Raw genomic sequence first — 24,362 nt, 5'->3', positions numbered from 1 at the left:
TAAATATAAAAAAAAAAGCTAGGAAAGTGTGTGGTGGAGGATGGGCTACACCTGGTGATTGGAAATATTAGCATAAAAATGTAGAATCCTTCCAGGATCTCATAAATATGCTCAACGCTGCTGAAATGTTTCTTGTCTCGGACTGTAAGAATAACACGTATACTGCAGTGCGAATAGCTCCCAACAGGGTTGATTGCATCAAGGCACAAAACAGGTAACCAATGCTCAGGGGATAATCAAGGAGAGGCGGAAAGAAGGATCTAGCTGTTTGCTTTTATTCTCCTGAGAATGGTGATGTAGTTTCCCCAGTCCCCTGTTGTCCTTCTGAATCTTTAGGATTTGTCGATTGCCCATACTAATTTCTTTGCAGCACCAACAACTTACATTTATATAGCATTTTTAATGTAGTGAAATGTTCCATGGTGTTTCACTGGAGCATTCAAAAACAAAGTGAGACACCAGGTCACTTAAGGAGATATTAAGGCAAAAGCTTGCTCAAAGAAGTAGGTTTGAAGCAGCATCTTGAAGGATGAAAGTGAGCTGGAGAGCTGTAAGGAAAGAATTCCAGAACTTAGGGCCCTGGCAGCTGGAAATATGGTCCTCAATGGTGGGACAAATTTGACTGGAATGTGCAAGTGGCCAGAATTAAAATGCAGATATCTCAGGAACATTGCGAGGTTAGCAGAGACTGTGGAGGAAGGAAGCAGCAAGCTCATGTAGGAATTAGAAAAAAAGGTGGCAATGCTCTGCATCTTAATTTAATGCAATCTTTATTCTAATCACTATTCTTTGTCAAGCAGTTAATGCATTGTTCTCTATAAATAAAAGCAATTTCCCTTCTATGGAACTTCCTATTAAGCTCTGCAGTATTCTGGAGAGAATGAGGCTGGAGATCGGAGTCAAAAAGTGTGGTGCTGGAAAAGCACAGCAGGTCAGGCAGCATCCGAGGGGCAGGGGATTCAATGTTTTGGGCATAAGCCCTTCATCAGGAATGTGGGGAATAAATGTATATTCCCCACATTCCTTATGAAGGGCCTTTGCTCAAAACTCTGACTCTCCTGCCCCTCAGATGCTGCCTGACCTGCTGTGCTTTTCCAGCACCACACCTTTTGATTCTGCAGTTTTCTGTTTAGTTGCTCCTTCATTGCTAGGCAGATGTGAGATAATTGACAATAGAATTAGCAAATGGTAAATGGGATTTACTTTTTTTTCTGCTGCAAGTTCTGTGTTCTGAAAGATGCTGCCTGAAGGGTCAGTCGAATCTGATCTAATAGGAACCTTCAAAAAGGAACTTGTTAAATATTTGAAGGGAGCAAAATGGTTAGGCTGTGGGGAAAGAGCAGGGGAATAGATTAATTGGATAGGGCTTTCAAAGACACACAGGCTGAGTGTTGCTGAAAAGATAGATGTGTTGCTTAAGCATTTCATCTTGCATTCATCAGGACAGTATAAGAATACCAAATTTGAAACTATTACAACAGTTTATTGTACAGGGGAAAATGGCACTAATTGGCAACTGACTGACCTTGCTATGGACAAAGTAATGGGGAATCTCAGCCAAATTTGGAATTCTTATGTTTCTCCTGAAGAGTGAAAGGGAAAACGTTTTGGCAACGTGCCACTCTTTAAATCAAAATTTTATTTCTGTATTGCCAAATGGGCTGAACGGCCTCCTGCTGTGCTGTCAGGTTCCGAGTGAAGTATGCCTTAATGCCATGTGATCTTGTCTCTCCTTGAAACACTCTTCCTCAAGAGATAGAACCTTCAAACACAGTAAAAATGGGCATAATTTTGGCTTTAGTTATTGTGTGAATGTGAGTCACAAATTCAGACCAGACAGCAAATGAAATTCTCTTACAGTGAGTGGGGTTTAATAAGCTACAAGAGTACTTTAGGTGCAGCAAAGACATCGAAAGAAGCAGAATGCCAGGCTGGGAGAAGCTTTGAATGTTATGGTTCTGTTCGCCGAGCTGGGAATTTGTGTTGCAGACGTTTCGTCCCCAGTCTAGGTGACATCCTCAGTGCTTGGGAGCCTCCTGTGAAGCATTTCTGTGATCTTTCTTCTGGCATTTGTAGTGGTTTGTCTCTGCTGCTTCCGGTTGTCAGTTCCAGCTGTCCACTGCAGTGGCCGGTATATTGGGTCCAAGTCGATGTGTTTGTTGATAGAATCTCTGGATGAGTGCCATACCTCTAGGAATTCCCTGGTTGTTCTCTGTTTGGCTTGTCCAATAATAGTAGTGTTGTCCCATTCGAACTCATGTTGCTTGTCATCTGCGTGTGTGGCTACTAAGGAAAGCTGGTCGTGTCATTTCATGGCTAGTTGGTGTTCATGGATGTGGATTGTTACGTGTCTTCCTGTTTGTCCTACGTAGTGTTTTGTACAGTCCTTGCATGGGATTTTGTACACTACATTGGTTTTGCTCATGCTGGGTATCGGGTCCTTTGTCCTGGTGAGTTGTCTGAGAGTGGCTGTTGGTTTGTGTGCTGTTATGAGTCCTCGTGGTCGTAGTAGTCTGGCTGTCAATTCGGAAATGTTCTTGATGTATGGTAGTGTGGCTAGTCCTTTGGGTTGTGGCATGTCCTCATTCCATTGTCTTTCCCTTAGGCATCTGTTGGGAAAGACAACGGAATTAGGACATGCCACAACCCAAAGGACTAGCCACGTTACCATACATCAGGAGCATTTCTGAATTGACAGCCGAACTACGACCACTAGGACTCATAACCGCACACAAACCAACAGTCACTCTGAGACAACAACTCACCAGGACAAAGGACCCGATACCCAGCATGAGCAAAACCAACATAATGTACAAAATCCCATGCAAGGACTGCACAAAACACTAGATAGGACAAACAGGAAGACACAACGATTCGCATCCATGAACACCAACTAGCCATGAAATGACACAACCAGCTATCCTTAGTAGCCACACACGCAGATGACAAGCAACATGAATTCAACTGGGACAACACTACTATTATAGGACAAGTCAAACAGAACAGCCAGGGAATTCCTAGAGGCATGGTACTCATCCACAGATTCTATCAACAAACACAGACCCGGACCCAATATACCGGCAACTGCAGCGGACAGCTGGAACTGACAACCGGAAGCGTCAGCGACAAACCGCTATAATGCTGGAGGAAACATCACAGAAGCGCTTCACAGGAGGCTCCCAAGCACTGAGGATGTCACCTAGAAAGGGGACGAAACGTCTGCAACAAAAACCCCCAGCTTGGCGAACAGAACCACAACAACGAGCACCCGAGCTACAAATCTTCTCTCAAGCTTTGAATGTTTTTCCCAATGATTTGTTTTGGGGAACTGCCATTTTACCTCCAGGATCTAGTCCAGGCTATTGAGGTGAAAGTCTCAGCGGGGTGCGTCTCCAGTCACAAGGATTCTGTATGTCTGTCTCTCTCTCTCTCTCTCTCTCTCTCTCTCTCTCACTCTCACACACGTGTATTGACTGTGAGTGTTACATTAAACATGTCTTCTGTTCGCATGCAGCTCGTGACACTATTCCAGATGTGGGTTGTGCCCCTGTATTTCACAGCTAAACTGCACTGGTGGAGGTTCCTAGTGATCTGGGTGCTGTTCTCATTAATTACAGCATTTGTTACTTTCCGGGCAACACGAAAACCATTGGAGGGAACGACGCCCAGGTAATGTGCTGTGTGAATGAGGCAGATCTGTTGGGGGGGGAATTGTATCCCGTTTGATCATTCCCATCTTCTATGTAAATACCAACTATTTCCTAACTACCATCAGCTCTGAAGAAGTGTCACTGGGCCCCAAAAAGTTACCTCTGATTTCTGTCCACGCCTGCTGCCAGACTTTTGCAGCAATTTGTTTTGTTTCTGATTTCCAGTATCCTCAGTTCTTTTGTTTTTTCCCCCCATGTTTTTTATTCCCATTTCTGTTTCAGCTATAGATAATGATTCGGTGTTTTCACATGCACACAGCCATGTCCCTGTTGGATGGTCAGGGCTGTGGGGGAACTGCTCTATTAGAGGGTTACTCCTGTGGGAGCGTCACCCTGTCAGAGGGCCAGGGGACCGTCATCAGTGTTTTAGATGTTAAACCGATCCTATTGTCCTCAAGGGTTACTATTCTTTGGTATTGTGACGTTGTGGAATGTTATATGAACGCAATATTTTTCTTTTTGGGCATTTAGTCTAAGTAACAATTCAGTGCAGTACTGACAGAGTACTTCCTGACGTCTCTTGTAAACTTCTCAATGCTTATTGCTTCTTTGCCAGCTCACAGCTTCCACTCCCTGGTAAACCTACCCACTCTCCACTCCTCATTTGTTGTCAATAAGTTACTCCAAATTGTCCCTGTATCATTAAATCAGGCATCTCATCCTATTGCAGAGGAAAGTTACTGTTCGAATTGGAAGTCTCTTTCTGGTAGCTGATTTTTATTGCCAAATTGACGCAATGCTAGTTTATGGTGGGAAGCGTAAGTAACTTGTCCACCTTCAGGAGGAGAGGAATTTTAGTTCTACTAAGTAATTAAGTTTACAATAGAAAGCTTGTCTCAGTAATGGTGACCATGAAACTCATCAGTTGAATTAAAAGCCACCGGGTTCACTAAGGTCCTTTAGGGAAAGAAATTGCCTACATGTGACTCCAGAGACAGCAATTTTGATTGGACAATTAGGGGTGTACAGTGCATGCTTGCCTAGCCAGTGATACCCATTTCCTGTGAGTGAACGTTTTTTAAAAAAGAACTGGTTGTTTGGCTGAACTAGTCTGTGCTGATGTTTACTATTCACATGAGCCTCCTCTTATTTTGCATTATCAGACTGGATGAGAAAGCAGTTAATACAAGCAGTTTCGTGCTTGAGTTCACCAGATAGCCCAACTCGTCTTGCAAGACTTTATACACTTCTTAAAAGTTGTTTATGGAATATGAGCTTTTCTGGCTATGCCCATATTTCTTGCCATTTCTAATTGACCTTGAAGGTGATGATGAACTGCCACATTGTACCACCGCAGTCCATGGTATAGGAACACCCACGATACTGTTAAGGAGGGAGTTTTGGGATTATGACCCGATAGCAGTGAAGACATGCCAGTTGTATTCCCAGTTCTTAAAATACCGGGCAAAATCAGCAAGTCTGGCAGCATCTATTGGCGAGAAAAGCAATTAATATTTCAAGTCTGTTAGGAGTTCAACAGAACCGAAGTTGGGGTCAGATGGAAACTTGCAGATGGTGGTGTTTTCATACATCTGTTTTCTATGCTCCTCTTAATGGCAGAAGTTGTGGATTTAGGAGGAGCATGTTGTAGGTTATACATGCTGCTTCCTTTGTGCGTCAGCGATGAAGGGAGTGAATTTTGACATTGGTGAGAGGCTACCACTGCCGCAAGTTTGTCCTGAACGGTGCCAAGCTCCTTAATTGTTGTTAGAGCTGCACTCATCTGGGCAAATGGGAAGTATTCCATCAAGATGAATGCTTTATAGATGGAGGACAGGCTATGGGAAGACAGAGGTGTGTTTCAAATTACAGAATTTTTAGTCTTGCACCTATTTTTATAGCCATAATATTTATGACCAGTTCAGTTTCTGATCACTTATGACCCCGAGGATGGTGATAATCATTGTCTCTTTCTTTCCTGTTATTCCAGGCTGGTTTATAAATGGTTTCTCCTACTCTACAAATTAAGTTACGCTAGTGGGATTGTGGGCTATGCTGGAGTAATGTTCACCCTCTTTGGCATAAACTTATTATTTAGGTAAGGATATTAATATTTAATTTCCTTTAATAAAACCTGATTGAATATGTGGATCAGAATTTTTCAGTTGTCAAAAGCAGTTATGTAGCCCTGAGGTAAGTGAACAATTCTCTACTGTGGAGATGCAACAAACACACAGCAGCAAAGTCAAATATAAAGGAAAGATTGCGAAAAGCTGTTTGGTAATGTTATTGTTTCATATCCTGGGATTCCTTGCCAAAGTTAATTGTGAAACCACCATTGTCACATTGACTGCAGGGGTTGAAAGATCTCCACCTTCACCTTCACAGGAATACTGGAATGGGAAGTAAATACGGGCCTTGCCACTGATACCAACATTCCTGCGCAAAGATTAAAGGTTAAAGAATAATACATTGCTGGGTTCCTTAGATCACTAGACAACGGAGGAAAAGTAGACCATTCAGCCCATTGAGTCTTCTCTGCCATTCGGTGAGATCATGGCTGATCCGATAATCCTCCACTCCATTTTCTTGCCTTTTCCCCATAACCCTTGCTTCCCTTACTGATTAAAAATCTGCCTACTTCAGCCTTGAATATACTTACAGACACAGCTTTTCCAGCCCTCTGCATTAAAGAATTCCACAAATTCATGTCTTGTTAATTGTTGGTATATTGTGAAAGGTTGAGCTGTCGGTATTGTGATGTCCCATGTTCTGTGAAAAGCCTTTCGTGAAATGTCCCATTTAAACCAAAAAGGAGCTGGGGAGTACTCAGACTAATAATTTGGTTTTCTGGTAATGCAATCAATAGGCATAACCCGAGGTTGCTGTGGCTAGGAACAGCCAAGAAGCAAGGATAAATGGACAACCTGTGGCATTGTTATTCTTTAACCTGTCTTTATGGAATACAAACACAAAACCAGAAGTGACTGGAAAAGTGCAGTAGATCTGGCAGCATCTGCAAAAATAAAATAAGGTTAACATTTTGGGTCCTGTGACCCTTCCTTTGAGGAAGGGTCACCTGACCCGAGACATTAAAATTGATTTCTCTTCCCGGATACTTTCAGACCTGCTGGAACTTTTCCAGCAACTTCTGTTTTGTTTGATTTATAGCATCCATAGTTCTTTTTGGTTTTTATTCAGGAAATGGAATACTTAGGTGACAGAATACAAACAAAGTTTTCTTTGAATGGAACGGTTTTCTGAACAGACCCTGCTGTTGAAAGCAGATCTCTGACAGTAGAATGGAATGAAGACTGTTAATGGTTGCTATTTAATTGGAAAGTGCAGAGAGCTGAAGACAGAAAGGGCAAGGGAATGTGGACTAGGAACAAGACCCATCAATGTTTGTTGCTAGAGCCTACCAAACCACTTAAAAGAGTTGGAGAAGAGACTCTGGAAATTCTGTGCCATAAGCACTGTTAAGACATGTGTAAGAGAACGTTTGTGGATATGTGCCTTCTTGGTGCTAAATGTGGCTCAGGACTTCAGAAGGAATACAGCTTTTGCTGGAAATGATTGAGTGAGAGATCTTGCATAACAGAGACTCAGTTGGAAAGACTGAGAGAAGTATTTAGTCCCAACTGGTGCAGGGGGAATGTGAGTGATTGTAACTACATAAGGAGAATCTTGTATTGGCTGCTGAAAATGAAATCATCTTTTCATTTAAAGTATTATTCACCTTTTAATCTGAATAATGTTGATTTTTTTTAGTTGGTTTGTTGCAGTAAAAAGTTTTAAATTGTAATCTTGTCCAGCAGTTTTCTTTGTTGTTGTGGAGATACTTTTTTTTTTAGAAAAGTTTACCAGTCTCTGAGGGTCATATTATCATTCCTCAGTTGGGTTTAGACTTATTTACCCATAGGGCCTTTCAGTGAGAGTGGACTTCCATCAGCTATAAGCAGGTTTTGATCGTCCATTCCAGAAGTGAAAGGAGGTGCAACTCTGCATTATGCTGCTTCCTTGGCAAAAGCAAATGCTGAGTGATTGTGGAGTAGAGATTTCCTGGGACCTACAGATGTTCACAGCTTTATCATTTGTCTTAAACTCATGAATATAATTTTTCAATGGGAATTTTGAATACATAAAATGGTTACAACACAGAGAGGAACTTTGCTGGCTCTCTGCAAGAGCACTCACCTAGTTCCACTCTCTCCCTCTCCTCCCCCACCCCTGCCTCCCCTGCAGACTGTTTCGCTTAAGATAATTAGTCAGTTCCTTTTGAAAGTTCGAATTGAATGTGCTTCCACGACACACTCAGATTGTGCAGACCCTTCCAGATCCCAACACTCCCTGTGTAAAGATGTTTCTCCACATTTTGCCTTTAGTTCTTTTGTCAATCATCTTAAATCTGTGCCCCCTTGTCTTTCATCCTTCCATCAATTGGAACAGTTTCTCCCACTCTACTCTGTCCAGACTCTTCACAACTTGAAATGCCTCTGTCAAATCTCCTCTCAACCTTCTCTTCAAGAAGAACAGCCCCAGATTATCCAGATACATACAAATGAAGAGGAGCAGTACACCATGCAGTCCCTTAAGCTTGCTCTAGCATTCAGTTAGATTATGGCTGATCTGTTTGCTTGTCGAATTCCCATCTACCCATATAACCATTGATCCTCTGCCTTAAAAATATTCAATGATCCCTCCTCCAGTGCCCTCTGAGGCAGAGAGTTCCAAAGATGCACAACTGAGAAAGAATTTCTCCTCATCTCAGTCATAAAAATGCAAACATTAGTTTTAAAGGTATGCCTCTTAGTTCTGGATTCATCCAGAAGAAGAAACTTGAAATCTATATCCACCTTATCAAGACCATTCAGTTTCTTACACATTTCAATCAAATCACCTTTTGCTTTTCTAAACCACAATGGAAATAAGGCCAGCATGCTAACCTGTATTCATCACTGTTCATTCCAGGTACCAATCCAATAAAACTCCTAGAATCGCCTTCAACACATTTACATCTTTCCTTAACAAGACTTGCTCACAGTTTTTGAGATCTGGCCTCTACCATTTCCCTGTGTAACTGAAGCATATCATCCTTAGTTTTGTGTTCAGTTTCTCTCAATGAACAATCACAAACTGTATTACACTTCTTGATTATCTTCTGTTCTCCGTTCTCCATTCTCCCCAGGCGCCTGAAGACCCTCATTCCTGGTACTGTTCTGATGAATCTGTTCTGTTGACCCACTAAAGCTTTCCATTCTTTCCTAAAGTGTTATACCCTGAAATGGGCACAGTACTCCAGTAGAGGGTCTGTGTTGTACAGGTTCACCTCAACTTCCTTATTTTTCTATACAGGACTTGAGAGGTTAACCTTGAAACGTTGACTCTCCTGTTCCTCAGATGCTGCCAGACTGGCTGTGCTTTTCCAGCACCACACTTTTTTTACTCTGATCTCCAGCTTCTGCAGTCCTCACTTTCCCCTTCAAAACATTAACCGTCTTCTGTCCTCAGATGGTATGAGAGTTGCCAGCAATTTCTGCTTTGCTTGTTCCTTACATTTTGCCCTGCAAATTTTCTAAACCACATGTGCCCCTTTTCCTTGACCTGTTTCTCAACTTTCTCAGTCTGCCCTGTCACCTTTGTAGATTCATGCACATTTATCCCAAGATTTCCTCTGCTCTTGCACCCCCTTTAGAATTGTACCTTTTATTTTGAGTTCTCTGTCTTACTTTCTATTAAAATGAATCCACCACTCTTCTCTGCACCAGATTACATTTGCCTCTTTCCACACATCCCAACAACCTTCAAATGTTTATTCAATTCACTACTGAAGTTAGAATTGAACCTGCTTTCACCACCTTCCGTCTTGAAGCAGTTTTTCTTTATTTCCTCCTCCAAAAATCATGGATGATTTTCAACTCCATATAAAGGTGAAAGATATTAATAAATCCGAGACGGAATTCAGGAAAATGTGAATTCAGAAGACTGTGACACATTATAAGAAGATAATTTAGAATCATAGAGTTGAACAGCACGGATGTGTAGACCCTTTGGTCCAACGTGTCCATACTGACCAGCTATACTAAATTAATCTAGTCCCATGTGCCAGCACTTGGCCCATATCCCTCTAAACCCTTCCTATTCATGTACCCATTCAGATGCCTTTTAAATGTTGTGATTGTACCAATCTCTACTTCCTCTGGCAGCTGTTTCCATATGTGCATTACCTTCTGCATGAAAAAAATGCTCCTTAGGTCCTTTTTAAATCTTTACCTTCTCAACGTAAACCTATATTCTCTAGTTTTGGCCTTCCCTACCTTGGAAAAAATACCTTAGCTATTTACCCTATCCACACTGCTCGTGATGTTCCAAACCTCCATAAGGCCAGCCTTCAGCCAATGATGGTCCAGGCAAAATAGCCTATTAATCCTCTTCCTATAGTTTAATCCCTTCAACCATGGAACATCCATGTAGATCTTCTTTGCATCCTTTCAAGTTTAACAACATCTTTTCTATAGCAGGGAGACCAGAATTGAATGCAGTATTCCAAAAATGCTCTAACCAATGTCCTATAAGTGACATGCAACATAACCTCCCAGCTCTTATACTCGACGAACTGACCAATAAAGACAAGTGTATCAAACACCTTCCTCACTAACCTGCCTACCTATGATTCCATCTTAAAGGAACAATGAACTTGCATTACCGAATGCAGTACTTCACATTTATCTAAATTGAATTCCATCTGCCATACCTTGGCCCATCTGATCAAGATCCTGTTGTACTCTGCGATAACTTTCCTGGAGGTTTTTAACAGGTTTAGCAGCCTTTAAAGAGGATACATGTGCAAGCCAAATGAGATTTACTCCATGTTGTTTATGGAGGCAATTTAGGGAGATTGCAGGGGCTAAGACAGTAAATTTGAAATTGTTTCTAGCCGCAGGTGAGATGCTAACAAACTGAGGACTGCTAACATTGCCCCAGTGTTTAAAAAAAGAAGAGGAAAGGATAGACCAGATAATGGTAGAGAGATATTTCTGTGCCTGGAAGTCTGTTTCCAGTGGGATTTTGCAGGGCTGGGTGCTGGGACCCTTACTGTTTATGATGTACACTAATTACTTGGATTTAAATGTAGGGGATATGATCAAGAAGTTTGCAGATAACCTGTGAACTCCAGAGTGGGGTAAGTAGAGAGGAGTATTGCTGTAAACTGCAGGAGGATAACAGTAGAGTGGTCATGTGCGCAAAACAGTGACAAATTGAATTTAACCTGGAAAAGGGTGAGGTAATGCATTGTGGGGGTGGGGGATTTGCTAACATAGCCAAGAGATTACACTATGGTTATGTTGGAACTGTATAAAATACTGGTTAGGCTACAAATAGAGTACTGCAGGTAATTCTAGTCACCACATTACAGGAAGGATGTGATTACATGTGAGAGGGTGCAGGTGGGATTTACTAGATGCTGTCTGTGTTGGGGCGGGGGGGGGTCTGAGCTGTGAGGAAGAATTGGTTAGGCTGGGATTGTTTTCTTTGGAGTAGCAATGGTTGAAAGGAAACCTGACAGAGGTGTATAAGATTGATGGGCATACGTAGAGTGAATAAGGCATTTTCCATTAATAGAGAGATCAGTAATGAGGAGCATAGATTTGAATGTTTGTTCGTTTGCAGATGACACCAAAATTGGTGGTGTACTGGACAATGAAGAAGGTTATCTAAGATTACTAAAAATATCTTGATCAATTGTGTTAATGGGCTGAGGAGTAGCAGACGGAGTTTAATTTGGATAAATGTGAGATATTGCACTTTGTCAAAACAAGCAAGGGCAGGAATTATAAAATTAATGGGAGGCTCCTGGATAGTGATGTAGTGGAAGAGACGCCTAGGGTTCAGGTAAATAACTCTCTTTGAAATTTGCATCACGTGTAGACAGGGTGGTTAAGAAGGCATTTAGCACACTCTCCTTCATTGCTGAAAACTTATGCATAATGGAGTTAGGACGTCATGTTCAGGTTGGATGGGAGATGGTGTGGCCTCTTCTGCATTATGTCCAGTTCTGGTCGTCCTGTCATTGGAAGGATGTTATTAAATTAGAGAGGGTTCAGAAACGATTTACCAGGATGTTGCTGGGAATCGGAGGTTTAAGTTATAAAGATAGGCTGAGACACTTTTTCTAAGTGGAGCATATGAGGTTGAGGGTTGCCATGAGGCATGATGATCAGATGCATAGCAAGGTTTCTTTTCTCTAGGGTGCGGGAGTTCAAAACTAGGGGGCGTGTTTCTAAAATGAGAAGAGAAAGATTTAAAAAGGACATGAGGGGTAACTTGTTTTTGCACAGAATGTGGAATGAACTGCCAGAAGAAGTGATAGATGCAGGTACAGTTACAGCATTTAAAAGACATTTGGATAAGTACAGTTTGGAGGGATATGAGCCAGGCACAGGCAAGTGAAGCTACTTTAGTTTGGGAATGTGGTTGGCATGGATAAGTTTGAGCAAAGGGTCTGTTTCCATTATGCATTGTGATTCTATAAAGTCAGCAGTAAGTAGGAAGACTAAGAGGAGAGTTGAGGATAAATCTTTTCACTCGGAACATGGTGAGTTCCAGACTCTCACCCCCTAAAAGCGTGGTTGAGTTAGATACACTCATAATATTTAAGCAGTATTTAGATATTCAATTGCAATGTCATAGCTTCCAGGGCTGTGAGCCGTGAGTGGAAAATGGGATTAATGCAATCAGGTCTCTGAATGGTGTAGGCATGTTATGCTGAATGGCTTTCTTCTGTGCTGTAAAGGTCTGAGAGTATTGGAGTGAAAGAAGCATAGATCTGTTTTGAGGGAATCTGCCTAAACATGAGCAAGGAAAGGATGTGGTGATACACTGCAATGGGGTAGGGAGGAGGCTTGACAAGTGTAAGCACCATAGAGACCTGTTGGGCCCGTTTCTATTGGGTAAACACCATAATTTGTTGTGTGTACACTTGAGCTGTAATGAGGCCATAGAGCCTGTGGATGGCGGTGTTTCTCCCTTAAGAAGCCCAGGCTGCCTGCTGTCAAATACAGTGAGACGTGGCACAAATGCAGCCTGCTGCAGCTATAGAGGAACACCCAAAAGGGTGAGGCCTGTGACAGTCAGCTACTTACTGAGGGGATCAAGGAGAAAATGATGCGCGATTCCACCCCTCCACCCTGAACCTTCACCTGTAAAAGTGACTGGCAGACTAGAAACACTAGGGGAGGGAGTAATTGCAATGCATTGATGTTAGAATTGATTGCAGTTGGACTATAATGTTTTAATGGGCAGCACTTAAACACACATGGGACAATTGAAGGAAATTAGAGGGTGCAAAAGAAGCATTACAAACAAAATTAGATGTTTCTGGAAAAACTCAGGAGAATCTGGCAGCATCAATGGAGAGCTAGCATTTAGAGTCCAGTGACACTTCAGATCTAGCAGCAGCTAAAAACTGGTGCAATGCTGATGGCGGAGAGCGATGGGAAAAGGAGTGAGTAGGTAGGGGAAAGACAGAGATAAAAGGGTAGACAGACAAAAGCATTTAAAAAGCCAAGAAAGAAGAGAAGCTGAATAGGTGATAATGGGGACTATGAACTGCGTTAGCTGTTGCAGGGGTAGGTAATAGATGATGGAGGTATTCACATTCTGAAAATTATTAAACTTGATGTTGAGTCCTGAAGCCCATAAGGTGCTTAAGTGGAAGACAAGATGTTGTTCTTTCAGCTTGTATTCACAGGAGCACTGCAGCAGACCTGAAACAGAAATGTTGGCTAGGGAAGACAGTGATATGTTGAAGTGGCAGGTAACTGGAAAGCTCAAGATAATTTTTATGGACACAATGTAGGTGTTTGGCAAAAATGGTCCCTCAGCTTGGGATTCTGTTCTCTTCTCCACCCCCTCCCCCCACCCATTGTAGAGGAGACCACATTGAAAGTGGTGAGCAGATTAGATGGAATAAAATGCAAGTAACTCACTGCTTCACCTCAAATGTGTGTCTGGAGGCTTGGATAGAAAGGAGAGAGGGAGGTAAATGAGCTGACTGCATTGCATGGGAAGGTGTTTAGGAGAGGAGGAAGAGTGGCCCTAGGTGTCCTGGAGGGAGTGGTCCCTATGGAAGGTTGACAAGGGAGGAGAACGGACTGTGTGTGTCTGGTAGTGGCGTCACACTGGAGGTGACAGAATTGGTGGCTAATGATCTTCTGGGTGTGAATGCTGGTGTGATGGTAGATGAGGATATCTGTGTCATGGGAGGGAAGAGCGCACATGAGGGCTGAAGTGCAGGAGATGAGTTGAACACCACTAAGGGCCATGTCAACCATGGTAGCAGTGAATCCTTGTTTGAGGGAAAAGATTGACAAGTCTGAGGCTGATGTGGAAGGTGGCATCATCTGTTCAGAAGCAACAGAGACTGTGAAACAGGGAGAATGGAATGGAGTCCTTACATGAAGCAGATGTGAGATGCATCGCAAGGCTCAATTCTCAAGGAATACTCAAAACTCAATATTATTCAATCCTCATAGGAACCATATTTTACTAAGTAAACAGGGGGCACAGTAGGTGGCTCACTCAGTGCTGAGTCACAAGGTTGTGAGTTCAAGTCCTACTCCAGAGACTTGAAAATATAATTAATCTTAGCACTCCCTGTGTGGGATTGAGTGAGTGGTTTTTGGATGATACTTTAAAAAAAAATCCCTGTCCTGTCAGTTGAATCATAGAATCCTTACAGTGTAGAAACAGGCCATTTGGCCCGAGCCCACACTAGCCCTCCAAAGAATAACCTATCCAAACCCATTCCCCTACCGTGTTACTCTGTTTACCCCTGACTAATGCACCTAGCCTACACGTTCCTGAATCCTATGGGCAATTTAGCATGGCTAAACCACCTAACCTGCAAATCTTTGGACTGTGAGGGGGAAACCAGAGCACTTGAAGGAAAATCACTCCAACACTGGGAGAATGTGCTAACTCCACATAGACAGACGCCCAAGGCTGGAATCGAGCCCGAATCCCTGGCGCTGTGAGGCAGCAGTGCTAACCACTGAGCTGTCGTGAAGAGATCCTGTACAGGCCAAGTATTTCATTGGTTGTATAGCACTTTGAGGTGTCTGGAAATTTTGAAAGCAATGTTTCTCAAATCCTTCTTTCTAAAGGCTATAAACTGTACACACCCTGAAAGAAACAAATCATAATTTGCACACGTTGAGGGACAAAACCAGAATCTAACCTGCAGATTTAACATTAGTGAACAAGGGATCAGGCTGTGAAACATGCTTTCTGGAAAGCTGGTGCATCTAGTTGAATCATACAGATGCAAATTTAATGAGCTGCTTTCTGAAAATAAAATATTGGTTACGATATGACTCCATTTTACATGTTTCCACTCTGCAGTTTTAGAAGGAGAGCAAGAGGTAATGGAGAACAGCTTTTGTCACTGAACCAAAAATTCAGAGACTGAAATAATCCCCTGGGTGCACAGCAGATGATGAAATTTGAATTTTAAAAGAACCGATTTAGGCTTATAATGCTGATGACCATGATACCATTCTTGATTATTGTGAAAGCCCACCTGGTTCACTCATCAAGCAATAGCCTGTCATTTTCATGGAATTGGACATTTCAGGTAATCCTTTTTGACTGGCAGGACAAACCTAGCAAAGATGGCGGGAAAGTGGAGAAAGCTTGTTGAGGGTGAAATCAAGCCAAACAGTACAGTACTTACTGAGTGAGTGCTTTTACATTGAGACTTCTAAAGTATCCCACTGTGCCACGACCTTTGCTGGGTCTATCCTGTGTTACAGCACAGGGATAACAAGCCATACTAAATCAGCCTCGCTATCACTAAATTCACACATAGTAAAATTTAAAACACTTCATGATCATCAAAATTGCCCAATTGTTTGGAGCTGGACTTTACAAAGAAGCAATCGTGGACATCAAGTTCATAACTTAATAAATTTTTAATTTTAACAATGTAACTTTAGCAGGACACAGGTAAACAATGCTGCAGATAAAGATGTCCTGAAGCATGGTACATTGGCAAGACCAATCAGACGCTATGATGACAGTTGACTGGACACTATGCAACCATCACCAGGGTGGAGTGTTCCCTCCCAGTTGCGGAACACTTCAGCAGTCTGGGACATTTGACCTCGGATCTTCGGGTGACCATCCTCCAAGGTGGACTTTGGGACAAACAACAACACAAATGGCTCAGCAGAGGCTGATAGCCAAGTTCAGTACCCATGGGGATGGCCTCAACCGGGACCTTTGGTTCATAGGTGACCCCATTGCTCTATATGTTCTATTTTGAAGGAATAGGTGTGTACTGTATCTTTGAGAGACAGGAAACTGATAAAGGCTGAAAGCACAGAGTATGCTGAACAATTTAAAAATGTAACATTTAGTTGACACAAATTGTTGGTGCTATGTTGCCATGGTATAAAAATGAATTCAAATTCGGCAGGTTCATAGCTTCTTGAAAGTGGAGTCGTAGGTAGATAGGATAGTGAAGAAGGTGTTTGGTATGCTTTCCTTTATTGGTCAGAGTATTGAGTACAAGAGTTGGGAAGTCATGTTGCGGTTGTACAGGACATTGGTTAGGCCACGGTTGGAATATTGCGTGCAGTTCTGGTCTCCTTCCTATCGGAAAGATGTTGTGAAACTTGAAAGGGTTCAGAAAAGATTTACAAGGATGTTGCCAGGGTTGGAGGATTTGAGCTATAGGGAGAGGTTTAACAAGCCAGGACTGTTTTTCCTGGAATGTTGGATGCTGAGAGGTGACCTTAGAGGTTTATAAAATCATGAGGGCATGGATAGGATAAATAGACAAAGTCTCTTCCTTGGAGTGGGCGAGTCCAGAACAAGATGACATAGGTTTAGGGTGAGAGGGGGTAACTTTTTCACACAGAGGGTGATACGTGTACGGAATGAGCTGCGAGAGGAAGTGGTGGAGGCTGGTACAATTGCAACATTTAAAAGGCATCTGAATGGGTATATGAATAGGAAGGGTTTGGAGGGATATAGACCAAGTGCTGGCAGGTGGGACTAGATTGGGTTTGGATATCTGGTTGGCATGGACTGGTTGGACCGAAGGGTCTGTTTCCATGCTGTACATCTCTATGACTCTAAACAGCAAGGCCATGTAATTAATATCCACAATCGAAAGCCCAAACTTCATTGATTGTAACCCTCAATCTCTCTCAGGCAATCAGATGGACAGAGACAGTTAAGGGATAAATCACAAAGAAAATAAGAGTTGTAATTTGCCAGTTCAATAAATACTTCTAAATGATGGATACCAGGCCTGTTGAGAATCACAGGGGAGTAAAGCTGTGCGTCGTGCTTGAATTCCAAAGTCATTGGTTAATACAAACAGTTTTACTAGATGTCTAGAAGTATTTAGTAAAAACAAGGACTGCAGATGCTAGAAATCTGTTTAGGTCAGTTGGCTGGTTTATTGGCTTGCACAGCACTGTGGATTCAATTCCCATCACTGGTTTGAAGTTACCATGAAGGATCCTTCTAGAAATATTTGCTTATTTCTTACAGGCTTGGATCCTTTCATCAGAACATTTAACAAGTTTGTAACTGGAGAGAAGTTAGAGAGTGAGAGAATCACCCTGTCTCCTGCCAAACCCAGTTAGAATCCATTTTCCTCTTTCCAATCAGCATATCCTGTGGTTGGCGGTTAGCACCAGTCCTCCCTTGTTTGATCAATTCGACATTTAAATAGCTGCCACCCCTCAATAAAACAATCCCTCAGTTCGTGTACAGTGTCCTTAGGCCAATAATTAAGTTGCCTGACTTCCCAGGCTAGTTCCCAGCAGAGAGCATCTGTCTTTGCTCTCTTCTAAAACAAGCTGCTGTTCAAAGTTAAAATCTTAACTTCAACTCGACTCCAAACCTGAAACTTTTTAAAAAGTTACATAGTGATAATCTGTACACCTGCCAGAATGATGATTGTTGTGTCTGGGACATTGTCATACTCTCAGAATCATGCCTTACAGATAGTGTCAAGTTGCTGATGGACTAATCTGTGAGATAGCTCTCCCAATTTTGGCACTCGTCCCCCAGATGTTCGTAGGGAGGACTTTATAGAAAGTGCAGTGTCTGCACTTGTCACTCCATGGCAAGGTTGGCAATTGAACAACTCGCTGGAGGAGGATATCCCTGTCCTCCATGATGCAGAATCCCACATCATTGCAGAAGATTAAATTGAAACTTTCACAACAATCTTCAGCCATAAGTGCTGAGTGGGTGCCCTATTTCTGCCTCCCCTGGATGTCCCCAGCAATATGGATTCTCGTCTTCAGCTGATCTGAATCACTCCACATTGATGTTAAGAAATGGCTGTAGACAGTGGATAATGTACAGGATGTGGACCTGGAGCAGTTTTTTTAGATTAGATTAAATTCCCTATATCGTGGAAACAGGCCCTTTAGCCCAACCAGTCCACACCGACCCTCCGAAGAGTAACCCACCCAGACCCATTTCCCTCTGACTGATGCACCTAACACTATGGGCAATTTAGCATGGCCAATTCACCTGACCTGCACATCTTTGGACTGTGGCAGGAAACCGGAGCACCCAGAGGAAGCCCACGCAGACATGGGGAGAATGTGCAAACTCCACACACAGTCGCCTGAGGCTGGGATTGAACCTGGGTCCCTGGTGCTGTGAGGCAGCAGTGCTAACTACTGAGCCACCGTGTCACCCTTAAAAAAAACTAGAATGCTTCACAAATTTGTGTGTATCCCTTCTGATGGCTTGTACTCCAGAAATTGCTGGAACCGTAGCCAAGTTGTTCTAGTACAGCTACAGCACACTCATCTAGCCAACAATGTGGAAAATTGCCCAGGATGTCTTGTATTCAAAATACACGACAAATCCAACCCAGCCAATTACCATCGTTTCAGCTCAATCATGACTAAAGTGATGGAAGTTGTCATCAACAGTGCTAACAAGCAGCACCTGCTCAGTAATAACTTGTTCACTGACTGCAAGTTTGGGTTCCCCCAGGGGCACTCAGCTCCTGACCTCATTCCAGCCTTGGTTCAAACATGGACAAAAGAGCTGAATTCCAGAGGGGAGGGGAGAGGAGAGGGACAACCCTTGACATTAAGGCTACATTAAATAGTGTGGGTTCAAGAAGCCCTAGCAAAGCTAGAGGCAGTGGTAAATAGGACAACATTTCTTTGCTGATTAGAGTCAAACCTGGCAGAAAGGAAAGATAGTTGTGATTGTTGGAGACCAATCATCTTATTTCCAGGATGTCAATGCAGGGGATGCTCAGGGCAGTGTCATAAGCCCAACCATTTTCAGGTGCTTCTTCAATGACCTTGCCTCCATCACAAGCAGGAATCTTTACTGATGATTGCACATTGTTGAGTACCATTCACAAATCCTCAGATGCTGAAGTAATCCATGTAGAAAAGCAGCAAGATCTGAATGATATCTAGGCTTGGGCTGGTAGATAACATTTTTGCCACACAGGTGCCAGGCAATGACTATCCCAAGCAAGAGAATCTTAACCAATGCCTCTTGAAATTCAAAGGTGTTATCGCCATTGAATTTCCCACTATCAAAATCCTGGGGTTACCATTGTCCAGTAACTGAACCAGCCATATAAATACAGTGGTTATAATAGAAGATCAGAGACTTGGAATTCTGTAGTGGGTAAGGTCATTACCTGATTCTTCAAAGCCTGGCCTGGCCAGTGATGCCCACATTCTGTGAATCAATAAAATAAAACCAAACTAACAGGACTGGAGACAGTCGAGTTGCCTGGATCTGATCACCTTCATCCAAAGGTTTTAAAGGACATGGCTATAGGCATAATGCAGGCATTAGATGACATATTTCCAAATTCACTGACTTCCTGGAAGATTGTAGTGAATTGGAAAACTGCTAATGTTACACATCTATTCAAGAAGGGAGGTAGACAGAAAGTAGGAAACCTACTAATAGGCCCATTAGCTAACATCTGTTGGGAAAAAACTGGAACCCATTACTAAGGAAGACATAGCTGGACATTTAGAATAGTTTAGCTCAATCAAACAGAGTCAGCATGGTTTTGTGAAGGGAGATCATGTTTGACAAATTTGCCAGAGCTCTTTGAGGATATAATGAGCAGCTGTGATAGATGAGTATTGATTTTCAAGAAATCATTAAAGATGCCATGTAAAGCTCAAAATAGGAGCTTACAGTATTAAGGGTAATGTATTAGCATGGATTGAGGATTGGTTAACACCTGGTCAACAGATTAATGGGTCCTTTTCAGGTTGGAAAGGAACTATTGGAGTATCACAAGGGGCAGTCCTAGAGCATCAATTATTTACTGTCTATTACTGACCTGGAAGAAGGGGGCAGGGTATGATGTGTCCAAATTTGCTGATGACATAAAAATAGATGGTATGGCATGTTGTAATGAGGATAGTAGGAACGAGCATGAGCTACAGATAAATAGAGTGAATGGGCAAAAATTTGGAGTGTAATACAGGCTTGTGAGGTTGTGAACTTTGGCAAAAATCAAAAGACAGACTATTTTTTATTTGAAGACAGACTCCAAAACGTGGCAGCACAGGGGGACCCAGGTGTTCCTGTACAAAAACAAAATGTTAGCATACAAGTGAAAGCAGTAATTATTGCAAGTGGGTTGGAGTTTTATAAACAGGCAAGTCTTGTGGTGAGGGTGTGCACCTGGAATACTATGTACAGTTTTGGACCCTATATTTAAAAAGCAATGTATTGTTCAAAATAGATTTCACTTGGTTGTACTTGGCATGAATGCGGTGGACTTATCAAGAACAGCAAAATAGGGTCAGCATTTATTTTTTTAGAAGTTATTCACTTGTGGGAGGTAGGGGCCACTGGCTGGGCCAGCATTTATTGACCATCCCTAGTTGTCAGTGAGTAGGTGATGCTGAGGTGCAACTCAGGATGGGCAAGAAATGCTGGCCTGGCTAACGACACTCTCATCCCATGGATGAATTTAAAAAAATAGAACAAACAAAAGTGATCTAATTGAAACATACAAGATTCTAAGGGTAGACATTGAGAGGATATTTCTACCGATGGAGCATCTCAAACCAAGGGACATAGTGACGGATAAAGGGAAAACCTATTAAAACTGCGATATGGAGAAACCTGTTCTCCCAGATGGTATTGAATATCTGGAATTCTCTATTCCAAATGGTTGTAGAGGCTAGATTCCTGAAAATATTTAAAGAGCAGGTAGATAGATTGTTTTGAAATCTCCGGGAAACTGAGCTAGCAGGAGAGTTGAGGTCTGAGGCAGATCAGCTGTGGTCTGAATAGCAGGGCAGGTTTAAGGGGCTGAATGGTCTATTGCTATTTCTCATATTTTGTTTGGGAGAAACAGGTTGATTTTGCCCCTGTGGTTCCCTAAAACATCCTTACCGCGAGAGTTTTCTTTTTCCTGTCTTGTGTCTGTTGTAGACTCATCGATCATGATTGATGTAATAGTCCCTGCACTCCAGTATCACGTCACAATCAGGAAGGTGGATAGGGAACTAGATGTCCTGTGGTCTTTTTATGTTCAAGGAATTCCTGTATTGCCTTTGTCCTCGTCAATCAATCCTGATTGATTGCTTGATATGTGCATTTTTTGAGAAAGACCTCCTCTGCTTCGGGGATTCACTAACATGCATGAGACTGTCTCAAAGAAACCTCTAAAATACATGTGCCTAGAATTTTAATTTGATAGCTGTGGGATGCAAATCTGTACCTTTAGGGACAACGACCACTTTACTGAGTGTAAAGTGCATATAAACATGATGATTTACAGAACAGGTCAAAAGTATGTCACTCCCTAAGTGCTTCGACAATGTGAAACATGCTACACACAGCAATTTTTTTGTGAACTTTGTTCTAAAGAGCATTTGAGTTTCCAGAATTGCATTTGACAGAATTTCTGTTTGTCTTTTTCCCAGAATAAAACCAGAAGATGGAATGGACTTTGGAGTATCGCTACTATTTTACGGGTTGTATTATGGAGTGTTGAGTCGTGACTTTGCAGAAATGTGTGCAGACTACATGGCGTCAACAATAGGGGTAGAGTGACCTTAGAGGCCCTAGCCTCTTTTATCAGCTGTTTTCCATTTGTATAGCTGCATTAATGGTTTTGTAATTCCCCTCCACTGAGTGGTTAGATGATGAGGGGAAGATTTTATTGCCTCAGAGGAACAGGAGGATTCCATCAGAACCTTGTCTGCTCCACTATTCACTTAGTGTTTTGGCTGATCTCTAGCACTTGCATTTGCCTTTTTTCTTTGACCCTTCATACCATTATTCACAAAACACTACCTATGTCAGCCTTAAGCATTAGTTAAACCACTGCCTCCATAGTCTTTTCTTGGAGGGAAGAGTTCTAGATTTTCACTCCTCTTTGGTTGAAAAAGTGCTTCCTGACATACTTGAATGGCCTAGCTCTAATTTTAAGATATTGCACCACCCCCCTCACCGGACTCTTCCTTTCTCTATGACTTCATCCTTTTCTTTCTTTCCCTAGCGCTCTCTCTAGCTCTCCTCCTCCCCTCCTCCCATTTCTATTTTTGTTGCTTGCTCATTCTTTTCTTTGTTCTTCCTATTTTATTCTCTCTCTCTCACACACACACACACACACACACACACACACACACACACACACACACACACACACACACCCCCCCATTGATTTTGCAGACTTTACAACTTCAGTCAGCCTGATAACATTATCCTTTCATCTTCTAAAGAAAGCAAACCAAGGTAACATATCCTATCCTCACGTTTTGATACCTTTCCAGCCTTCTCATCAACATAGTGAGTCTGGGATCTGCAAAAAGAATCCCCCCTCGTCCACTGCAGCATAGATCTTGGCGACATGCTCCTGAACCACTTCTGTCCTGTCACTGAGGCATCCTTCCCGGGCACCCGGTGTGGCTTCTGGCTCCCTGGGATTCTGCAGACTTGATCTTCAAGGCTAGGAAGATCCAGGAAAAATGTCAGGAGCAAAGTCTAGAATTGTTGCTCTTCATTGACTTGACCAAGTTGCTTGATTCTCCAAATATTGAAGCTCTGTGGATGGTCATCCATTGTTGCAATGACCATTTGATGTTTGTCACTACCCTGAGACTACTGTGTAACATTATACCTGCTGCTGTGGAGGGTCTGAAGCAGACCTTTTCCATCCAGACCAAGATCAAACCACGTTGTTTGATTGGTCCCTATCATCTACTGAGCATCCTTATCTACTTCATCCAAGATATCTTACCACCAGGTGTCAGTATCCAGTATCAACGTTGGTTGCATCTGTGTGAAAACAAAACTCATCACTGTGGGCATTCATAGCCTTGAGTTTGCAGATGACTGCTGCATGATGGTGACTCTGCACAGGACAGGACAAGGATTTTCTACCAATCTTCCCTCGGTCAATTGAGCATACCCTGCATCATCTATTTTGATGAGCTAGCTCTGGATTTCACACAACATTTCCTCACCTATCAAGCTGCAACCACATGTCTTTGATGACAGAAACCTGTGGAAGTCAGGATCTTGGTTAGAAGACCTTTTAAGATTCTGGTCTGTAAGATTGTTGATGAATTTCCTGTACTACAGTGAAACCAGGATTGTCTACCAACATCATATTAATATCCTTGAGAGCTTTCACCAGTACATTGAATCCTAGGGATCAAATGGGAAGACACACTGGGTCAATGTCCTGCATGAAACTGTCTACCAGCATCAAAGTCCCACTCCTGAAGAACCAACTCAAATGGATGGGCATTGGCAACCAGATACCCAGAAACTTCTTCCCTCCTCCTCCCTGCTCTCCATTGGTCCCGCCTTTAGCATTAAAACCTTTGATAAGTTTCTACTTGTTGATTAATTAGTAACGTTAAATCATGTGGGATTCATGGTGGGCTTGCCAATTGGATACAAAATTGGCCTTCTGGTAAGAGACAGAAGACGTTGGTGGAGGGTTGTTTTTTAGATTGGAAGCCTGTGACTAGTAGTATTCTACAGGGATTGGTATTTGTTCAACCTTTTGTCATTTATATAAATGATTTGGGTGACAATACAGGAGTCTTGGTTGGTAAGTTTGTGGATGACACTAATATTGGTATAGTGGACAGTGAAGAAGCTTATCTAAGATTGCAAAGAGATCTTGATCAATTGTGTCATTAGGCTGAGGAGTGGCAAATGGAGTTTAGAATCCTAGAATCATAGAATCTATATAGTGTGGAAACAGGTTACTTGGCCCAACAAGTCCACATTGATCCTCCAAAGAGTAACCCACCCAGATCCATTACCCTACCCTATTACTCTACACTTACCTCTGACTAATGCCCCTAAACTATACATCCCTAAACACTATGGGCAATTTAGCATGGTTAATCCATCTAACGTGCACATCTTTGGATTGTACGAGGAAACCAGAGCACCGGGAGGAAACCCGTGCACACACAGACAGTAACCCAAGGCTAGAATCGAACCCGGGTCCCTGCCGCTGTGAAGCAGCAGTGCTCACCACTGAACCACCATGATGCCCCTAAATGTTTACTGTGGATAAATGTGAGATTTTGCATTTTGATAAAGCAAACAATGACAGAACTTGTACAATTAATGAAAAGGCACCGGTATGTTGCAGAATAGAGAGACCTAGGAGTTCAGGTGCATAATTCTTTGAGATTTGCACCA

The 24,362-nt window shown here is 42.4% G+C and overlaps 1 protein-coding gene across 1 annotated transcript in view; it reads left to right on the top strand.

Moving 5' to 3' along the window:
- LOC132816580 (E3 ubiquitin ligase RNF121) overlaps positions 1-24,362 on the top strand; it is a 76,100-nt gene that overhangs the window by 27,723 nt on the left and 24,015 nt on the right. Inside the window, exons 4-6 of the mRNA XM_060826365.1 lie at positions 3,515-3,669; positions 5,641-5,748; positions 21,617-21,737. Of these exons, the coding sequence (XP_060682348.1) occupies positions 3,515-3,669; positions 5,641-5,748; positions 21,617-21,737 (384 nt within the window). The remainder of the gene's footprint in view (positions 1-3,514; positions 3,670-5,640; positions 5,749-21,616; positions 21,738-24,362) is intronic.

Source organism: Hemiscyllium ocellatum, chromosome 6, assembly GCF_020745735.1.
Source record: "Hemiscyllium ocellatum isolate sHemOce1 chromosome 6, sHemOce1.pat.X.cur, whole genome shotgun sequence".
NCBI classification, from domain to species: Eukaryota; Metazoa; Chordata; class Chondrichthyes; order Orectolobiformes; family Hemiscylliidae; genus Hemiscyllium; species Hemiscyllium ocellatum.
This window is presented reverse-complemented; position numbering and strand designations above follow the sequence as displayed.